Source organism: Antechinus flavipes, chromosome 5 (assembly GCF_016432865.1).
Source record: "Antechinus flavipes isolate AdamAnt ecotype Samford, QLD, Australia chromosome 5, AdamAnt_v2, whole genome shotgun sequence".
NCBI lineage: Eukaryota > Metazoa > Chordata > Mammalia > Dasyuromorphia > Dasyuridae > Antechinus > Antechinus flavipes.
The window spans coordinates 13843401-13865029 of NC_067402.1; the positions used below are offsets into that span (position 1 = coordinate 13843401).

General features: G+C 45.3%; 2 protein-coding genes across 3 annotated transcripts in view; both read left to right on the forward strand.

Moving 5' to 3' along the window:
- The first annotated feature begins 256 nt into the window (after positions 1-256).
- Positions 257-16060, forward strand: FAM221A (family with sequence similarity 221 member A). 2 transcript variants are annotated; one of them, XR_007947635.1, is made up of 8 exons: positions 257-425; positions 3985-4158; positions 8749-8939; positions 10208-10414; positions 12638-12712; positions 13322-13401; positions 14441-14536; positions 15829-16060. XR_007947635.1 is itself a non-coding variant. In XM_051961219.1 (8 exons), the coding sequence occupies exons 1-7, from the start codon at positions 361-363 to the stop codon at positions 14483-14485; spliced, it is 837 nt and encodes a 278-aa protein (XP_051817179.1). In that variant the 5' UTR covers positions 257-360; the 3' UTR covers positions 14486-14532; positions 15829-16060. The 2 variants fall into 2 exon arrangements, 1 of the variants encoding a protein (XP_051817179.1); XM_051961219.1 differs by having other exon boundaries at positions 14441-14532.
- Positions 16061-20484: 4424 nt separating this feature from the next.
- The window catches only part of STK31 (serine/threonine kinase 31), a 67298-nt gene continuing 66153 nt past the window's right edge, over positions 20485-21629 (forward strand). Inside the window, exon 1 of the mRNA XM_051961202.1 lies at positions 20485-21098. Coding sequence (XP_051817162.1) covers positions 20908-21098 — 191 coding nt within the window. The 5' untranslated portion in view covers positions 20485-20907. The remainder of the gene's footprint in view (positions 21099-21629) is intronic.

Sequence of the window (21629 nt, forward strand, 5' to 3'; positions counted from 1 at the left end):
CACATTCCACCGGCTGCGGGTAACCACAAGGAGGCAAAATTGGAAACCAAGTGAACACAAAGTTACCGTGGCTTCTGCCTCCTGGGGTGTCCCGGACCGCGGCCGCGTAGCCACGGGCAGGAGCGAGTTTCCAACGCGCATGGGCCTGGAGGCCGAGCAGGAGAACTGGCCGGGGAGAATCCGCGGAAGCGCGTGCACATGCGCGAGACCCAGAGCCGCGGCCCGCGGCCTAGGGCCGGTGGCCGCGCGAGCCACCCGCGTTGCCGGGGTAACGGGCAGAAGCAGAGCTCGGTAGAGGCGAGCGGTACGGGGCGGCGGCGCCAAGAGGGCGGAAAGATCTCGGCCGCGGGGGGGGTCGCCATGGATCGGCTGACTGTGTCCCCCGGGGCCGCCGCCACCGTGGACGAGTATCTGGAGTACCAAAAGTGAGGGGCGGCTCGCCCGCTGCGCGGAACGGGAAACTGAGGCAGCGGGAGGCTGTCCGGGGCTGGGAGGGGGGGGGGTTCTCAGAGGCCGCCCCCTCGCTTTACAGCTGGGGAAACTGAGGCAGGCCAGAGCGGATCCATAGTGTCCCAAATAACTCTAGGGAGGGAACTCGGAACCAGACAGCTCAAGCTGAAGCCATCAGTGGCACTTCTCCCCAGTTTTACAGCTGAGGAAACTGAGGCAGCCTAAGGCTAGGTCACAACATGCTCAAAGTTACCCAGGGAAGAAGTGCTATGACCTGGCACCCTCAGAGACCACCCACTCCCTATTTTATGATGGGGAAACTGAGGCAGCCTAGAGTTGAACCACAGCATGTCCTAAGCTACTCTAGGAAGGAATCCCCAAATCTGATCCCTCAAGCTTGTGAAGCCTCAGAGGTAATAGTGCTTCCCCCTCTCAGGTGCCCAGATCTAGAAACTGAGTCCTAGCACGAGGAAGTCACTTAGGGACTCCAAGGCTGCCACCTGCATTTTACAGAGAAGTGTAACAGGCTGAGACAGAAGGGAATGGGGTCATGGAATCAGAGGTGGAAGCCATTCACTTGAATGTCCTCATTTTCCATATGAGGAAACTGAGTCTTGGAGGGGAGAAATGATCAACCCAAGGGCACCAAGGTAGTAAGAAAAGAGGTAGAACTGGAATCCACATTTCCTGACCACAGAACAGTGATTCCTTTTACTATCCTTTCTTGTGGGCAATTGTTTCACTTTTGCCTTTGTTTTTCCCAAGATAGTAAATGGTGTGTCCCCTCTCACCCCGTAAATTCTCTTCTATTGGGAATCACAGACTCAGCAAACATTTTACAAAGCACCTACCATGTGCCAGGCTCCCTGCAAAAAACTTGACTGTGCCTGTCCTCAGGAGCTTACAGTCTAATGAGGGAAGACAATACATTAACATGGCTCTGGAAGAGGGAAGCCACAGTCAGCCATATGTTCAGTAGAGTCTCAGTTCTGAAACTGGGGCAGGATCCTCAGGGGCCTTTGACTCCAACATGCCTCAATTTATAGAGGAAGGCCTGCAGCCCACCAGGGGAAAACCCCAGCTGGGATCACAACAGTCTAATAACCCAAAGCGGCACTTGAACTTGGGTCTCTCTCTTCCCAAGGATAGTTTAGGTGACTGGGTGGTGAGGGCTCTGGGTCTGGGGTCCCTCCTTCCTTCCTCCTTCCTTCCTTCCTTCCTTCCTTCCTTCCTTCCTTCCTTCCTTCCTTCCTTCCTTCCTTCCTTCCTTCCTTCCTTCCTTCCTTCCTTCCTTTCTTCCCTCCTTCCTTCCTTCCCTCCTTCCTTCCTTCCCTCCTTCCCTCCCTCCTTCCTCCTTCTTCCTTCCCTCCTTCCTTTCTTCCCTCCTTCCTCCTCCTTCCTTCCTTCCCTCCTTCCTTCCTTCCTCCTTCCTTCCTTCCCTCCTTCCTTCCTTCCCTCCTTCCTTCCTTCCTTCCCTCCTTCCTTCCTTCCTCCTCCTTCCTTCCTTCCCTCCTTCCTTCCTTCCCTCCTTCCTCCTTCCTCCTCCTTCCCTCCTTCCTTCCTTCCTTCCTTCCCTCCTTCCTTCCTCCTCCTTCCCTCCTTCCTTCCTTCCTTCCTTCCCTCCTTCCTTCCCTCCTTCCTTCCCTCCTTCCTTCCTTCCTTCCCTCCTTCCTTCCCTCCTTCCTTCTTCCTTCCTTCCCTCCCTCCTTCTTTTCTTCCTTCCTTCCTTCTTCCTTCCTTCCCTCCTCCTTCCCTCCTCCTTCCTTCCTTCCTCCCCTCCTCCTTCCTTCTTCCTTCCTTCCCTCCTTCCTTCCCTCCTTCCTTCCTTCCTTCCTTCCCTCCCTCCTTCTTTTCTTCCTTCCTTCCCTCCTTCCTTCTCTCCTTCCTTCCCTCCTCCCTCCTTCCTTCCTTCCTTCCCTCCTTCCTTCCTTCCCTCCCTCCCTCCTTCCTTCCTTCCTTCCTTCCTTCCTTCCTTCCTTCCTTCCTTCCTTCCTTCCTTCCTTCCTTCCTTCCTTCCTTCCTTCCTTCCTCCCTCCCTCCTTCCTTCCTTCCTTCCTTCCTTCCCTCCTTCCTTCCTTCCTTTTCTCCCTCCCTCTCTCCCTCCCTCCTTCCTTCCTTCCCTCCTTCCTTCCTTCCCCCCTCCTCCCTCCCTCCCTCCTTCCTTCCTTCCTTCCTTCCTCGCTCCTTCTTTCCCTCCCTCCTTCCTCCCCTCCTTCCTTCCTTCCTCCTTCCTTCCTTCCTTCCTTCCTTCCTTCCTTCCTTCCTTCCTTCCTTCCTTCCTTCCTTCCTTCCTTCCCTCCCTCCTTCCTTCCTTCCTTCCTTCCTTCCTTCCCTCCTTCCTTCCTTCCTTTTCTCCCTCCCTCTCTCCCTCCCTCCTTCCTTCCCTCCTTCCTTCCTTCCCCCCTCCTCCCTCCCTCCCTCCTTCCTTCCTTCCTTCCTTCCTCGCTCCTTCTTTCCCTCCCTCCTTCCTCCCCTCCTTCCTTCCTCCCCTTCTTTTCTTCTTTCCTTTCATCTACTAGAGGAACAAATTCTTTGGTATAAAAGATGATTGTGATCACATTCATAACACTGAACTGAGACATTTTTAACAGTACAAAGCAATATCACTTTAAAGATGATGTTTCCTATGTGCATTTAAGAGAAGGGGCCTTAGGATGATTAATTGGTGTGTACCTCTCTTTCACCCCCATACTATTATCAGTTGATTTCAAAGACTAGAGACCAAAAACATAATACTTTGTAGGAGAGAAAATGGGACAGAGAAAATTAGGTAGCTGATTGCAAATGTCATTACAGAGGCAAACATTCAAAGGGAGAAGCTTTCACTTTTGAATACTTCCATTTCCTTTTCCTTCCCCTAGTTTTTGTATGACAGTTTGGAGGTTTAGCCTACATTTTTATTATTGTTAAAATAGCAATTTCAATCCATAGAGCTGGAAGCTTATGTAAACTAAGTGCAATAACAATTCAACTACACATGATCTCATTTGAACCTTCTGAGCAACAATCCTGAGAAGTAGATGCTATCTCACAGATGGAAGAAGTCAAGTGACTTTCCCAGAATCCCCCAGCTCATCAGAGTCAGACGTGGTCTTCCTAAACTCTAGCTTAATGTGCCATTGACTGTCTCTTGGTGGCTGAAAGCAGGTACTTTCTAGGTTAGTGTCCCTAGAGTGCAGCCCTGACTGGGAGCTACAATTACCTGTATGCACTAGTGAGCATTTTCTTGGTTTTAGAATGATAAATGCCTTGGCATTTTCAGACCTGACCTTTTGGCTAGTTCTGGAGAGGGATAAAGGAAGACAGAATGTATTTTAGGCTGCTTCAGAAAGAGAAAATCCAGATAAATATATAATAAACTATGTGTAGGGTCTGACATAGCCAGTAGTTTCATAACTGTTCTCTGACTGATTAATATGAAAGGTGAAAGTGAAATCTTTACTTGACTATGCAATCTAATTTTTTATATTTTATATTTTAATTTATCTTTCTCTGAAAACAAACACACCCCAACCTTATAAAAATTTGTTGTAGAAATGCTGGTGAGGATGATGGAGGTTCACTTTTCACCCCCGAAGAATCTGATGTGCTCAGAAATAAAATTTTACCACTGCGATTACGAAACAGATTATATGTGAGCTGGCGATCACCAACGGGCATGGACTGTAAACTTGTTGGCCCACAAACTCCATGTTTTTGTACACACAGGTAAGATATGATGCTATAGCCAAAATAAAAATTGATGAATAGGTTCTATAATGTTTGTTATAAGTTAAAAAAAAGTTTTAAAATAATTTTGGACCTCAGGTTTGTTAGTTGAGCATCTTAACATCTCAACAAGCTTCCCTTATTCAACTTGGTGACTTCAGAAAAGAATACAGTTTGATTTTATTGGGGTGATGATAAAGAAAGAGAAAGAATAGCAAGCTACTGCACAAGATGATGGAAACACAAATATTAGAAAAAATCCATGGCCCCGATCTCTGAGATGGTTGAGGGTAGGGAAGACAACCCTGACCTCTGAGACGGTTGAGGGTGGGGAAGACTACATTATGGACACAGAGAAGTAAGAAACAAGGTTGGGGGAGATTGAGCGAATGAGGTTTAGTAGGGAAGGATTTTGTTAATAGGAGTGTGAGAAATCCAGAGGTGACAGTGTAATGGAGAGGCCCAGGCAAAGTGCTTTAGGAAAACTTGAGGTGGAAGAAAATCCTTCCCTCTAGGGAGAATCCAGAGTTAAATCTTGGAAGAAGAGAAAGATTCTGAACAGGCACATTGTTCAGAGGATGTTCAAAGAGGAGGGCTTGTGAAAGAAGATGCACAGATGCAGGAGATGGCTGTGGAATTGGCCACGTGCTTAATGAGGGTCTGTGTGGTAAAATGTAAGGGCACAGAAAGATCCAGAGCTGGGAGTGGGAGGTGGGCGGTGCTTGGACAACGTGGGCGGACCGGATGTATGATTTCCAGGCCCTGCTCCACACCTGCAGCACCTTGCCTTCTCTCAGAATGTTCGCTTCCTTTTCAGTTCAATTTGTGTACCATTTCCTAGAGAGGCCTTTCCTGACATCCAGCAGGCTTCCTTAACTGAGGAGCCTCAGCGAGTGATTGGATCTGGAGAAGGGTCATAGGTTGGCAACTAGGTGATGAACCCAGGTGACAGGAAGAATGGTGGCTTCCCCAGAGATGGGGCTACATCTGGAAGAGGAATAGGTTTTGGGGAAATGTTCTGTTTTGTACATGTTGAATTTGAGCTACTTGTAGGGCACTGAGAGGGAGCTATCCAGCAGGCGGTAGATGTATGATAATGGAACTCATGAGAGCTGATGAAATTGCTAAGGGAGAATGAAGACAGAAAAGAATCTTGGGGGATGTCCACATTTATTAGGGATGAGGAGGATGATCCTAGAGCTCAAAAGTTTGGGAAAGGATGAACAGACAGGAAGACAGCTGAGAGAGGGCACTGTCATAGAAGCCGTGGGAGTCTAAAAGTCCAGGAGGAGCAAGTGGTGAGTGTGATTGCCACCTTCAGAAACATCCACTGGCTTCTGATTGCCAGTGGACAGGTTAGTGGCTGGGTCAGAAGCTGGATTATAAAGGGTGAGAAGAGATTGAGAAGTGGCAGAAGGAAGCCAGGGATCATGGTCTCTTAGGAGGTGGGCTTTGAAAAAGAGTAGAAACAATAGGATGCTAACCAGAGTGTGCTTTCTGTTCTAGCCACCCTAGCTTATTTTCTATTCCCAATGCACAATATTCCGTCTTCCACAACCTTACATAGGATGTGCTCCCTGCTCACTTCCACCTCTTGGAACCCCCAGTTTGCTTCAAAGTTCATCCCCTAACTGAAATTACTTGGTAAATTGTATATATTGTGTATTATGTACCTCCTAGTAAAATGGAAGCTTCTTAAGAGCCATTATTTTGTTTTATTTTCATTTCATTTTTCATAGCTGTATCCTCAGCACCTAGCACAATGCCCAGTATATAAAAGATGTTTAACAAATTTGCATAAATGCTGTATTTTATCTCCTCTCTCTCTATGTATGATCTCATTTGGATGATTTTGTTAGAACTAAATTTTCATGCAAAGAAATCATTTAATAACATATTTGTGTTTGGATTAAAATTTCCCTACAGTAATATTTTCACCTTTGGTCCTTGATAAATGCACAGTGAGAAATATGTTTATGCATGATATAATGGGCTTAATTTTCTTAGACATGGTACTGTTGAAATCAAAAGGTTCTGGTAATGAAATTCTAGTTTTTTCTAGAAAAATCTCAGCAGATTTGTCCCTCTTATTCTCTTTACTGAATAGAACAATTAAAGAATTAAGTGCTTGTTATTTGAGCTTAAAAATGTTTAATGTAACCCCTTTCTTTTGTCTACCATCATGAAAGCTCAACAGTAATGAGACTTACACAAAATATCTTTATCTTTCATTGAGAATTTTCAATAGTCTCATCCTCACAGAAGTGAGTGCAAGGGATAATGTTGTAAAAAATTACCCATGCATATGTTCTGTCAATAAAAAGTTATAATAATAATAAAAAAAGAAAAAATAGTCTCATCCTCACCTGTCTGAACTTGACTTTCTTTTGAAATAATACCTTATGTTATCAGCTTGATTATTTATGAATTAATTTTGCCTTTCCCAGATCATAGCAATCCAGGAAAAATAGTCATAGATGGAAATTTGTGTCTGAATGTGTAACTTTTTTGGGGAGATAGTATTTCAACACTAAGTCTAACTTATTTGACATCTATTTTGTGTGAATTCCAACATTCTGCTGGTGTTTCTGTGTGGCTGCAAAATGTGGAACACAACAGAGAGGCCTATGGTTGGAATGAGGAGTAAAAACGTGTCACCTGGCAGGAACTCTGATGGAGAACTCTGAGGAGTAGAACAAAAGATGTCCTCGAAAAATGGAAGGCAGGAAGAGCTAGTCATGTGGCAAGGGTGATGAGAACATCCTGTAGTAGGACTCTGGAGGCCATTTTGTCCGGCCCCTCTGGACATGACCAAAAATTCCCTCTTTATCAGCTTCTCCAGCAAATTGTTCTTTGTTCCGCCTTGTACACACTTGCACACCTCCACTGAAGGGGATCCCCTTGTGTGTCCAGGCCGCTCTCATTTTAGGGAAGTGTTTACATTGTACTTGGAAAATGTTACGGTTTTCCATACTTCTGAGTTGCTGTGACAATGAACCAAATTTACCTGGGTGCAGCTTCCACTGGTGACACTTTGTTACATCCTCTGGGGTCAATCTTATTTTCTCCTTAGCAGCTTTTCAAATACCTAAGGGAGCCACCATGTCCGCTTCGAGGCTTGATTTCTCTAGTTACTTCTTTATTCATTTTTCCATGTCATGATTCAGAGACTTTTACCTTTCCCAGTGGTCTAGACCATTTAGAGCTGGAATACTTCCTAATAGGGAACCCTTAGATAGAACCATCATATTCCTGATGGGGTCTCATGGGGACGTTTCCAACCCTATTCTCTTGTTATTGAAATTTTTAATAGACTATATCGTCTAGTGAACATGTAGCTGCTTCTTGTTGCTTTTGAGGTAGCAAAACTAATACCACAAATAGGGATGTTTATAAAGGACGAAAAACTGTTTGGAAGACTCTCTTCATATAGGAGGATGATATAATTAAAAATGGAGAGCATTTGTAACATTTATTTCACTCTCCTGTCAAAGCACAAGAATTGATGTAATTTTTTTGGTTAAAAAATAATATGGGGGGACAGCTAGGATAGAGCAACCAGCCCTGAAGTCAGGAGGACCTGAGTTCAAATTTGACCTCAGACACTTAACACTTCCTAGCTGTGTGACCCTGGGCAAGTCATTTAACCCCAATTGCCTGAGCAAATACATATATATATATATATATATATATATATATATAATCTTGATTTAAGTCATCATACTTTTCCCCAATGTTTTTTCCCTTCTTTCTCCCAGAGCCATCCCACATAACAAATTTTTTTTTTTAAAGAGGAAAAAAATCAGTTCAACATACTGAAAAAGTTGGAAAAACTATGCATTTCACAGTGTTTGTAGCCCTCGCATCTCCACAAAGGGGTATCCTCTTGTATCTCTTGATTGCTTGATCTTGACAATCTTGTAACATTCACTTTTTAATAAAAATTTTATTATTTTTTTAATTAAAGCTTTTATTTTCAAAACATTGAGCCTTGCATAGCCTTGTGTTTCAGATTTTCCCCTCCTTCCCCCAACCCTCTCCTCAGATAGCAAGTAATCCAGCTATAAAGTTAAAATATATGTTAAATCTAATGTTTAAACATATTTATACAATTTTCTTTCTGCACAAGAAGGATCAAAAAGGAAAGTAAATGAGTAAAAAAAAACGCAAACAAACAAATGAAAAAAAAGAATGAGAATGTTCTGTTGTGATCCACACTCAGTTCCCACAGTTCTCTCTCTGGGTGTAAATGGCTCTCTTCATCACAAGAGTCGTGTTTGTTAGAATTGATTCGCTTTTGATTATTTATTGTAAGCTTTCCATTTATGCTGTTGGAGTTATTCTTTCTGCATTGTTTTCTCGACTCTCCTTTTCTCTGCAGCAGCTCATACAGCTCTTCTATGCTTCTGTGTCTGTCCCGACAGAGTCAGGTACCACAATGCATTTAACTGTGGTTTATACAAACTTTTTATTTCTGCTGAGGTTCACTTGTTATTTTTGAAGGATTTTAAAAGATGGAAATTCTGCTCAATTTTGGCCGCCTTGTTCTTATTCACCGTCTCCTTTCTTTTGCTTCATTGTTCTTTTCAGGTATAAACAACATAAAACTGAATTCATAGTCCTCCCGGCAGAGCGTCCAATTTCTCTGCCTTGTAAAGTGAGCCAGTGCCCGTGCAACTCCTTTCACTATGTGCCTTTAAGTGGAACCCGGCCCATTCGATGCAAGTGTAAGCACTATGCCGACCAACACAGTGCAGACTCGAGCCGGAGTTGCCTGGCATGTAAGTAGGAAAGGGTTCTCTGGATGCAGAGACAGGCTTGCGGGCCTTTTGGTATCAGCACAACTGGGCAATTTTCACCGTGGACATTTTTTTCTTTGCATGGATTTGAATCTCTCACTGGGTTATTCAAAGAAGAAATGCTTAGGAGCAATGGATGTTGGTGCCACAAGCTGCAGTCTTAGATGTGGTAAATCAGTAACTTGACTAACAGCCACAGAGTTTGCACTGCAATTGTTCTTTGGGTCTATTGATAAGTTTTTAGAATAGAGGGAGTTTAGTCAATTAAATTATGCATTGCTAAGCATATTACTGGGAGTCCATTAGACAGTTTTTATGTAAGCACTGTAAAAGCTGGAAGCAATGGTGTTTTAGATTCTACTTTTTATACTCTAGCTATGCCCCCAAAAGATTGTGAGGCAGCTTTATTTGCTGGCAAAATAGGGTATGTGACAAATGGTGTATGTTATTCTAAATTAAATATGTCCTCTTGCAGAAATTATAATTTAGAGAGAATAAATATAAAAATGAAATCAATGTATCTATTTTTCTAGATTATACATATTAAGTTATTTCAGTCATTTTTGAGATAATTTGACTGGAAATCTGACTGTACAGTAGAGCTGGGGTAAATCTGAGTCTCACCTGGCATATTCTGGCCTTATCCCCTACTTTTTACGAGTAAGGATGGGTGGCTGAGTTTTCATTAAATGAACTCTCTCTTGGATCTGATACTTGAGCTCAACTTGGTAGCTTAAAGACTTTTGGAACAACCTCCCCTTGGATCTCGAGGGGAAAAGGGAAGTCCATTGTTCCTTTTGGTTTCCGTCATCCGCTGACCATTGCTCTTCCCATCTGCGCTAACTCCCAAGGGCAAATAAAACGTGTTCATAGCAATCTCTGACGGTCACGGTTGACATGCGTGGAACTTGAAAGCTGTAAGAGTGCCGGGTCTAGATTCTGTTACGACGAGTCTGTTCCAAGCCTGGTTATCCCCACTGGACAGAGGAGGAGCCCAAGGCTGAGAGTGGCCGGAATAGGCTTGGACGGCCGCCTGATTCCTAGCCGGGCACCTTGTCCACTGCGCCTCATTCTCCCCTCCTGCTTTCGAGAGGCCTCTGTCCCACTTGCTGCTCTGTAGCCCTTTTGCCCCAGGAATGGCTGAGGCCCCAGAGGGAACAGTAAGACCCCCCCCTCCCCCGGCTTTGCCATCTTTGAAGTCGCAAACTGATAGACAATGACGAGAGTTGTTTTTTGGTGATTTTTTGCAGGTTCCAAGTGCCCAGAATTTCGTAGTTACTATACTTGTAGTTGTGGTCATCCCGCTCACGCACATCAGACCGTGGTGGAAACTAGAGAAGAGAGGCTGGCCCTGGGGAAGCCCGTGGGACGCAACGTTCCTTACGCCGCAATGGGAGAATTCGCGGGATTCAGTGCACTCTCTGAAGACTTCACGGATCTAGATGAAAATGAATTAGGTGGGTGACCTCGTGGGGAAGGGCTGACGTCCGGCCGCCACAGGTGGACCTGCCGGGCTCTGCACTGAGGAAGCTTGGGCCTCCATCTGTGGTTTTTGTGTCATCGTGGGAGAGCCGGCCCAAAGAGAAACCCTCCCCTGGGGGACGACACATCCCCGGTCCTCCCCATTGCTCTTTCCCACAACATGGGTGGAGGCCTGGCCCTGCGGCTTCCATTGGCTGCAACAATGAGTCTTCCCTTTGAACATTTGCCTGATTAGCACGGGACTTGTATGATAAAAGACAGGCTCGTGTGGAGAGTTACTCTTCTTTTCTGACTGGCTGGTCAGCTACAGCCTCCTCGGATGGGACAGGACATGGGGCTGCCTCCTGGAGAGCGGGGAGAAGGGGAGGCCTGGCCTCCCTCCTGCCCAGGCACTGGGTGCCCGCTGCCCATGTGTGCCCCCGGCTGCTGACCCCTTCGCTCCCCCAGATCTGCTTCCCTTGCTGCTTGGCACCCGGCTGCCTTTGCCACCGTTTCATTTCCTTTGGTGCGGGTTTATTTTTTGGCTTCTCTCTCCACAGCTCAGGCAGAGCCTTTAACCCCACCCTAACCCCTCCCCACCATGCCAGGCTGTTCCTTCTCCCTTTGCCCTCAGGGAGGTCCCAGAAGCCTCTCCTTGAGGTGCCACGGGTTTATTCTCCCATGGCCCAGTCTGTAGCCCCGATGACTCCCTCCATCCTTCTCTTCCCGGGCCTGGAAAAACTTGCCCCGATCCATCCCCATTTGATGCTTAGTGTGAGTTGCTTTGAAACAGCACCTTGTTATTTCCCATATTGTGTCTGAAATGTCTGCTTGGACTCCTCCTGAGATGAGAAGCACAAAAAGGCCCTTAGCCTCGGCCCCCCAGTTCTTCTGCTGAGGGGCACATGTTGTCTTTGAGATGCCTTTGCTTTGTCTTCTTCCTGCCTCAGTCTTTACCATCTTTCCTGTATATTTTTAGTGGATCATCCCTTTCTGGGGAGAAAGTCTGTTGTGAGAACCTTTAGCCAGGGCAGAGGGAACAAGAATCTTGAAGGGACCTTCCTCCCCCTCCTCCTCCTCAGCCAGATTTTCCATTTTCTCCCTCCTCCCTGAGGGGGAGGATAGCAGCCTTAGGCCTTTGCTCTTCCTCCTCTTGCCCTCCCTGGTCTCAGAAACAGGAGGACATTGGTTTCCAAGCCTGTCCGCAACACATCCCCCACGGTGGCCATCTTGCTTCTCGGCCAGATGGAGCCGGGACTATCTAGGGCACCTACCTTATTGCCAGGGAGGATTAGGAGAGGAGCCAAAGAAGTGAGCCATGCAGTGTGCTTCCAGACCTTCAGGCACCACCCCTGGATGCCAGCTGTTGGGAGGAGGACCTGCCCCCCGGTGCTGAGGTCTCTGCAGGATTTCGGCTTCACTGTATTTCTTGGCCATTCCTGGGGGTATTTTGGGGCAACAGGAAATCTTTCTCCCCTTCTTTTGGCTTGTATCTCCTTTGAATCACTAGGCATCTCTGTGACTAATTTTTTCTATTTTATGCTTGTTCATCCACCATACATTTCACTTGATGAATGCTCCCTGCAAGGAAGTGAATGTTCTTAAATTTTTACATACAGAGAGTGTTGTATTTTATTTTTTATTATATCAATAATATATTATTTGATTATGACTATTTTATCAAGTGCATTTTAACTAAATTGCTTGGGGTAAGAAAGTGCCAAGGATGGTGAGGAGACTGGAGATGATACTAGGAAGAGGATTGGTTAAGGGAAATGGGCATGTTTATCTTGGAGAAGACTCAGGGGTGGACATGGCTGCTAGTTTCAAGTCTATGAAGGGTCAACATGTAAAGGAGAGATTAAACTCACTGTTTTTAGCTTCAGAGGCAGCTTTAGGCTTCATTCACATAAGGAAAATTGATGGCTGATCATCATTCAGTTGTGTGCGACTCTTGGTGACCCCATTTGGGGTTCTCTCAGCTCTCTCCTGCTCCGATGCAAAGAAAAGTGCGTCATAATTAGAGCTGTCCAGAGAGAGAGAGAGAATGGGCTGCCTGTGAGAGGGCAAAGGTTTCCCCTTTGAGGATGTGCTTGAGGAGACTCAGACTTTGGCCATGAACTGGCTGAAGATGATCTTCGAGGTGCTGAGATCCTGATTTTCGTGTTGGTTTCCTTAAAAAAAAAAATCACTTTTCTCCTCATTGTTTTTCTACCTAGAATTTTTAAAATCTACAATGAATCCTGCAGATCATTCATCAAAAACAGGTCAAGATTCAGCTAGCTCTGTTCAAGGTAAGTCAATGGGAGAAAATGCAGTTAACTAGAGCCCAGAGGAGGTGGCCAAGATTCACTTTCCTCAATGTCTGTCTACTTTTATCTACATGTGTTTGCTCTGCAGTAGAATTTTATTTGTTCTAGTCAGGTCAGCCCCGGGGAACTTGTGAAGCTTCATGAGCTGTTGAAAGGCTAGAACTCAAGATGGCTATCTTGGGATGGCTAGTTCTGAAGCTCCCAATTTATATCGGCCTTTATTTAAGCTGAATTGGAAGGCTCATGAGATCAGACCCTGGTTTTCTCTTCAGAGGGAGAACCTGAGTCTTTCGTGCCCTTCCAAAGGGAATGGAGCACATGATAATATAGTTTCCCAGAGATTATATGGGGGGGGGTTCATGTTTTAGAAATCAAAGGTAGGCAAGAAAAATCAAACTGATAACCAGTTATCCTATATAACTATGATCCCCTAGCACATACTGTCAGGCTTGTAGTCTTTGTTTTCTAATCTTTTGTCTAAAATAAGATAAAAGAAATGGATGTCTTCTACAGAATTTTAATCATTAAAAACTATTTTCAACATGTATAAAATAACATTTATATGTTTAATCTTTAAAAATACTTTTGTAGATTTAAGTAATCAAACCTCTTCCTCAAGGAGACCAGGTGAAGATGATATGGCTTACTTTGAGAGGCACTACCAGGAAAGGGTAAAGACACTTTTCTTTCTCTTGGTGCTTTTCTTAAGCGTCCGTTAGGGATCGTGATGTCACTCAGATTATTCATGCTGCTGCCTTTCCGGGGTGATACTAGGTGCTTCTTGTTTGGAATTTGGTGTGTGTTAACAGAAGCTTTAACGAAACCTTCATTGAGGGCACATTGCCCCGGTTAACATCTAGAAGGTCTGCAGAAACAGGACTGCAGCGTGTGGGGCTTACTTTGTCAGACTCAGGAAATTGCATCTTGATGACAGAATTTTGATAAAACCTTCAGTTGTGTCACTTGTTACAGATCGAGAACTTTAGGGTTAACCTGGGCATGAGTTAGTAACTGGCTCATTGTGGATGGATAGTTTTACATCCACACCAGAACTGTCCAGAACTCAGGAAGCTTGGCCTTGGGGAAGGGAGGTGCCTGTGATTAGGTCAGAGTGCCTTGCTGGAGGAGGAGAGGACGGATGAGCCATGGAGAGTCAGAAGGGAGAAGATGAGCAAAGGGAAAATGGTAGGGGATTGGATGGAGGACACAATGGAGGGGCGGCCTTGACAAAATCGAATTGCTCCTAGAAGTCTGGGTATTGTTACTGGATGTGCACAGATCTTGAAAGTACTTAGCACATAGTAGGCATTGAGTAACACTGAAGTGAGCATGGGGGTTGAGGATGAGGGCGGTGTTTGGGACAGCTTTGGGGTGAAGAAGGAGGTGGATGAAGGACTCTTGACAAAAAGTGGGAATTGAGGTTCTCTCCTGAGGATGGAGGGTGACAGAGTCAGGAGCAGGAGAAGAGATTTTTTAAAATCTCTGTGGCAAATGAAGGTCCTAAACTCATATTGAAGCTATTTCAGTTTTACTGTGGGCTTAGTTAATAATATGCAGTTACCTCATATCAGTTCTCCTCAGTTATTTCTGACTTTTGAGAAGTTTGGGGTTTTTAAGCAGTCAGCTCCAGATCTTCATAAAATAATAAGCTAATAGAAGATGCAAGTTGATCTTGAATTTTGTCTCTCTAACATTACTCTTTCATTTCAGCTGAACAAAGGATTGGGGTTCGTGCCATACACAGAACGATATTAAGGACGGAAGGTGGAGATTGAACGCCATGATGAATAAATGAACCTGCAGTAGGTATATACATACCCCCTCTGTAGAAGGCTTGGACTGCACTAAAATACATCTTTAGCTTTTCTCGGGGCTCATTTGTGGGAGTTAAGCCTCCTTTGCCAAAGTGAACATGATGGGATGTACATCCACCTCTTAGCTCTCACTTTGGATCGTACTCCTAAGAAAAAGGGTCAGACTTGTTTACAAGTGGAACACAAAGTTCCTATTACATCACGTCTTCGGTCTAGTCTTTTTCCCTCTCAGGAGAACAGATGCTGAGGTGGCAATGAGGGCATTTTAGAAGTATGTAAGCACATTTCCCCTCTGCAGTTTCTTAGTTGATTAGAGCTCTTCATTATTATATTTCATGTCACATATATATCATATTTCTTATGCTATTTATTTAAATCCAACACATATGCTAAACGTAGTGTTCAGGATGTTACAGGTGTTTGAGTCTAAATCCAAATTTCCCTATGGCTGAGAAATTAGGAATGTAGACAGAAGACGAAATAAATGACTGATACTTGTTGAAGACATGTCCTTTATTGTGGCGGAGTTTTGTGCCCTTTAGTGGTCTCTGTCTGGGCCTGGCTGATTTTGAGGCCTGTTTGTATTGGTAGGATCTGGAGTTGCTGACCCCCTTTTGGGAGCAGAGCCTCAGGGCTGGAGATGTACTGTTTGATGGCCAAGATCACAAAAGAGCTAGTGGAAGCCTCTTGCTTCTTCCCTTCTACATTAAGTTGCATCAAATATGAATGGTTTCCAAATCAGAGAAATGGCAAAACTGAAGTAATACATTCCTAGTTGGGGAAGGAGCAAATTAAAAGTACATTTTGATACAAAGATTTGCCAAGTGGAGTAAAAAGTTGTCTCTAAAATAATCATGAGTAATATTAAGTGTTATTCCTGTCATATTGTGGCCTTCAAACCAAACTTTCCTTCTTCCTCCACCTTGGCAAGAAAGCACTTGTGATAGTAAAAATAGCTAAGGAAAAGTAATAATGTATAACACAATTACAGGTTAACATTGATGTTATTCAAGGCTTTGCTACAATGATTTTTATTATTTTTTTTGTTATTTATGGTTTTATTGTATTAGGGTATTATTATTTAGGATTTTATTATGCTTAATTACTATAAAATGGAAGTATTTACTTAAAAACTTTTAAAAACTTTAAAACTTTTTTCAAATAAAAACATTATGATTTGGTTACTAGTTGAAATAGTAGAGAATTATTTAATATGTTAAATTACTGATTATAATAGATCCTGATGTATTTTTTCCTTCTATTAATTATAACATTCTGTCACAGGGTAATTTCTCAATCAGTGAAACAAGTGAACCATTCGCTGCTGCAGGTACTCAGCCTCCGTAACCCATTTTACCTCCGACATCCGCTTCCAGACCATACCACCAGATCCTTGGGATTCCAAGGGTTACTTTCTTGTCCATTTCTAGTGGTGCCCAGTAGAAATCTGTACTCACCAACCAACCATCCCTCTGTATCTAGCTTATCAACAATAAAGGGCTCTAGAGAAACTGTATTCTGTGGTACTGATTCTTTTCTTATTAAGGGGAAATAGAGAAATCAAGAGATCTGACTATTAAAAAGAATAACAGCTAACAGTCATGTAATAATGTTCCAGGCACTGGGCTAAGTCCTCTATAAGTAGCATCTCATTGGATCCTCACAACAACCCTGGGAAATGGGTGCTGTTATTAATCCCATTTTAAAGAGAAGGAAACTGAAGCAAACCGATTTGGTCAGGATCACATAGCTAGGAAGTATACAAGAATTAAGCCCCTTGGTAAGTTCTGGAATGGGCTAAGTAGAAAGAAACTTAGCATTTGATTTTACATAGCTAATTGGTCTCCCCCAATGTCTACCTTTGGTTATAGAAGATTAGACTGTGGCAGGTTCTATCATTCGGGAAAAGCTTCGAGAAGGGCCCCAGCAGATTGTTTTCTAAGGATTCATTGAGGGAGTAGACCACGCCTCCTAAAAAATCAATACTTTTCTGTAGCATTCCTTGTAATGGGCTGAGGCTTGGGTTGATGCACTGAGGTCCCAAGCACATGAGGCTAAATAGTAATTGGACCATACTCTATTAATATATATGCCTGGAGACGATTTTGGTGGGTGGAGGCAGGGGAATGGAAAGGGGAGTGGAAAGGGAAGCGGAAAGGGAGCACAGCTGCTCACATTGCTATCCCGACCGCCCTTCACCTCCAATCCCCTTTTCACCTGCAATCCCCCTTCACCTCTGCTAGCTGGCTTCCTGTCGCAGCTGCCTATATTGCTATCTCAATCCTTCTTCACCTCTACTGAGAATAAAGATTGAAGATTTTTCCCTTAACCTGAATTCCTGACTCCAGCTGATTTTAAATATGCGGTCATTACAATTCCTCTCTGGGATACTCCTTTAGCTTACGATAACCCTTGGGGGGCGAGGGGGGAATCCAAGAAAGTTTCTTTCATGGTCCATGGAAGCCCTACCATTGTGATTCTCATAAACACTCATGCCCAGCAAGAACAGACTATATGCCCTCTCCCTCCCCCTACTCCAAATATCAACATGATGGCCATGGGGGTGAGAGGTTCAAGTGGAAGAACCACAAGTGACTGAGATCTCTCATTGTTGCGGAACCCCAGTGTATCTAAGTAGTTTATCTCAGGAAATCTGGACAGGTTGGTTGCTCAGCACAGGGCACAACAGCCTTGGTGATGCTGGGTGGGCCATGGATCTCCTGAACTTGATTCCTTTTTTTCAATAGCTTTTTATTTTCAAAATAAACGGTAAGATAGTTTTCAACATTTACTTTTGCAAAATCATGTGTTCTAAATATTTCTCCCTCCTTTCCTCTCCCCCTCCCCTAGATAGTAAGTTATCCAATATATGTTAAACAATTCTTCTATAAATATCCACACAGTTATATTGCATCAGAAAAATCAGATCAAAAATGAAAAAGTGGGAGGGGAAAAAAGCAAGTGAAAATACTATGTGGTGATCCACATTCAGTCCCCATGGTCCTCTTTCTGGAGACAGATGGCTCTCTCCATCATAATGGACTTGATTCTTAATGGGCAGATTTCCATCATTTCCAACTTCAGATTTTGGTCCTTAGCTGGGGGATGAGTTGTTAGGACTGGCATGAGGTTTTCTCTTATTGCCCCATTATCACAGCTCTAAGGCTTTTTCCAAGCAGGGAATGAAAGCTCTGGATATTCTCCATGAGAGCTCTTGGTCTAACTTCTATTGTCCCTACAGAATACTTCCTAGATCTGCCTCTGCAGGCTAGACTCATCTAGGGATGACAATTTGCTCTCATCACCTGTGGTCATCAGACTGGAAGGGCTTCAGTGTTTCCCTGTGTTTTTTTAAACTATAATGTTTTCTCCTAGGTCCATGCAAAGGAATAGCCAAACACCCAGTGCTTGGCACTTAGTATTTAATGTTTGTTGCTTATTATCTTGCTGGTGGTAGGGGAAATGCTCCTAAAAATCCTATGTCTTAAAACTTCTGGCCACCTCTTATGCAGATTAGTCACTCCAACTTTTATTTCTTTTGCTGGGATTGAATGGACCTATGACTTCTGTAGTGTCTACTTACATCCAAAAAGAGGATCACTTTCTACTGAGTGTCTTCATCTGATGGGGAGTAGATTGGAGTAGACTTTAACAGGCTGTTAACTTGGATAAGACAAAAAAATTTACCAATTAAAAAAAAACTGGCTTTCATTCAATAAAATCTGATTGTTGTCACAATATCACCATCAAATATTAGCTTTAAACCTGAAAATGTGAATTTTTCCTACACAAAATCTTTTTTTAAAAATAAAAGTAAATCATCTATAATCAAGTTGCTTGCCTTCTTGAGGAAGGAAGGATGAGAAGGAGAGAGAATTTGGAACTCAGAATTTAAAAAAAGAGACATAATTGAGAAAAAAATAAACAAAATAATAATAATTAGAAATAATGGACACAAATCTAATAAAATTGACATTAAAACAGAACTCATCTTTCTTCCCCTCGCAAATGAGTACAATTGTCCAATGTTGAATGTATGTATGATAGACAAAATGAGATTTTTTTTTTCCTTAGGAGTATTTTTCTTCTTTGGAGTCTTTCGAGCTCAAATATAATTTAATATTTGTGTGGCTATTTTAATAATGACTTTTTTTTTTTTTTTTTTTTTTTTTTTTGCTTTTTCAAGATTTCAACCAAATCTGGTAACTGGTTTGTTTGGGAGTCACAATATAGCTTCCTGAAGCATCTAAAGATAACCATAAAGCATTGAATTTGTTTTTATTTTCATTTTACCTATCTGCCCTCTCTTTTTTCCTTCCTCTCACCAAGCAGTAAGAAGTTAAATTAAAAATCAGCCATCTTTATTGTAGGGGCAGCAAGGGGGCCTGAAGCTAGGAAGACATCTTCCTGAATTGATACTTACTAGCTAAGTGCCCCTTTGGCCTCAGTTCCTCATCAAGAGCAGGAGAAAGAAAAGGCAAACCACACTGTCCTGTAAAGCCTGAGAAACTGTGGCAAGACAGAGATTAGTTTTTAATATGTTAATAGTGGAGAATTTGGGCTAGCTGGTCAGACAGGACTTGCCCAAAAGATGTCCCACCCCTAGCAGTTAAGACACAGACCTTTGATAAGGCTCCAGTTAAAAGGGAAACAAAGGCAAAGGGTGGGGTGGGGTAGGGGAGTGGAGAAGGGAGAACACTGAGTAAAGCCATAATTCCCAGAAAGGATCATAACTTTAGTCCTGACAGGATGGGGGTCAAGATAAAGAGATCCAAGGCAGGAGACAGGAGTGGGAGGGGCAAACCCCAGCAGGCATTTGAGATAAGCCACCTGGAGTTTTATGACTCTTAGGCATGTAAAGTGGTTAGAGCTTCGAGATTTTAATTCTCTCAGCCCTAATGGCCAGGAAGGGGGGTGTGTGGCCATAATAATTTTATTCAGGGCATAGCATAATAATCCAGGGAAACTGAGGCACAACAATTCAGGGAAACTGAGGCATTACAGTCCCTTTGCCAAGAAAACCCAATAAGGTTAGGAAAAGTTGGACATAACAAATTTTCAGTGTGGGCATTTTGTTTTCCAGGGAGCATTAAAGAATTTATTGATCCACAAGTAATCTAAGTGTTTAATTTTAGTTATGAGCTCATCAATGGCATTTAACCTTTATCAAATCTTTTAGAAAATGAATTGAATGAAAAGAGCTACCAGCAGGTTCTTAAAAGAACTAGCCAGCTTGAATCCAATTAATCAAATAATTGATTGCTTTCCCGTGGGGAGAGGCGGAAGTGCCTCCCCCCCCCCACTTTTTAACCTCTAACAAAACTTATCTTTTCATTTAGAAAAAACAAAAAACACCAAAGCTTTTCAGAGTTGTGTTAATCAGTAACCAGAAGTTGGCCTGTTTTTGACGTTTTAAAGCCCTTTTGCATGGTCCCGGAGGAAAGCGGGATCTTGGGCTGAGCGTACGCCGGACGGGTGAGGGGGATGAACCCTTTTAAACGCAGCTCATTTAAATGTCTCCATCTGGGGGCCAGGGAAGTGGAGTTTATTTTTATTTTATTTACTTTTAACGTGAATTCTTCACCACGAGACGTTTGTAACTGGGGCAACCAGGGATCAGGGGCTTTGCCCTGGGGGCTCAGCACAAGCTTCCTCCCAGTCCCCAGTTCCTTCGGGCCCAGGTCTGAAGCTGGGGCACCTCGAACCCTTGGGGTTCCGTGTTCCGACGGCCTCGCTGGCGGAGGAAGCGTGCGCACACGCTGCCGGGGGCCAGGGCTGGCATCAGCCTCGGGGACATCCCGGGGAGCCGCAGGCCTGGGCCAGACTGGGCCCCCGGGGGGAGCCACGGAGGTGGGCGGCCGCCCCTGCTGAGCCCCGGGGACAAGAGGATGATCGTGGGGGCATCGGCCTGAGGGGGACAGGCCCGTAGGCCGCGGAAAAAGCCCGGGCTTGCGGGGGACAGCTCCACGTGGGAAGAAGCCAGCGTAGGATGCGGAGGGGCTGGGCCTGCGCGCCGGGAGGACGGGGGAGGGGCTGGCCTGGGGGTCCAAGTCCCGCCTCCCGCCCACCCCAATTGCGAGATGTGCGTGGGAGAGGTACTAGCCCCTCCTATCTGCAAGCGGGGGTGCTAATCTCCTGCCTCCTGCACCACCGGGAGGGGCTGGCTGGAGGGGGGTTTATTAACCTGCTCTCCTCCCAGCGCAGGAGGGGCTCACTTCTCAGTTTTCCCAAAGTCCCGGGAGCTCCACGAGGAAAGCGAGACCGCGGGGCTGGCGGGGCTGAAGGCAGGGCTACCCATCCCCCTCACCCATCCGTGGCGCACGCTCAGCCCGAGGTCCCGCTTTCCTCCGGGACCATGCAGTGATGAAAGCCCTCCTTCCCTCCCCCGCGTGCCGTCCCGCCCGGCCCGCGGTGACACCCGAAGCAGCCTCGCGCAGGGCGGGGCGGCAGCCGCGCCACGTGCTCTTCCCGCTCTCTTCCCCTGACTGCCGGGCTGCCACGCGCAGGCGCAGAGGGCGCCGCCTGGAAAACTGGCTGTGGTTGTCGCGCGCGAGGTGCGAGGGGCGAGGGGCGGGGGTGGGGGCGGAGCGCGGTCACGTGGGCGAGCGCGAGCGCGAGCCGCCTAAGAGCGGGCAGGCGACTGGGACGGCGGGAGCTGGGGGAGGGGGCCGCCTGTGGTGTCGTGTCCGCGGCCGTGGGAGTGAGGGCGGGAGGGAGCGGGTGAGGAGCCGGCACTTGGCCGCGGCCACCCTGGAGAGGCCGATGATGGACCCTGGGCCTGCTGAGCAAGGACCAGCCCAGCTAAGGGCCCAGAGGTTCGTGGCCTGGCGGGTGCCGGGCTCCTCGGGCCCTCCCCGGCCTCGGTGTCCTCGCGTGTCCCGTGGGGGGTGGGGGGCCTGGCGGTTCTCCACGGGCCCTGCTAGCCTTAGACCCCCTCTATGACGTGTCCTCTCCCCAGCCTTAGTATCCCACTTTGTTCAGGGAGGGGGTGGATGGGTTGCTCGGGTAAGGCCTCTGGCCTTCAGGCTGACTTAGGGCCTCTCTGGCCTCAGTTTCCCCATCTGTACAGTGAGGGTCCCCCAGCT

What these genes read in the sequence shown, in the direction of transcription:
- FAM221A (XM_051961219.1), top strand. Translation starts at nt 361, where the DNA reads ATGGATCGGCTGACTGTGTCCCCCGGGGCCGCCGCCACCGTGGACGAG. An exon ending in TCTAGATGAAAATGAATTAG is followed by an intron (nt 10,415 to 12,637) that starts GTGGGTGACCTC and finishes TTTTCTACCTAG; the next exon opens with AATTTTTAAAATCTACAATG. An exon ending in AGAGGCACTACCAGGAAAGG is followed by an intron (nt 13,402 to 14,440) that starts GTAAAGACACTT and finishes CTTTCATTTCAG; the next exon opens with CTGAACAAAGGATTGGGGTT.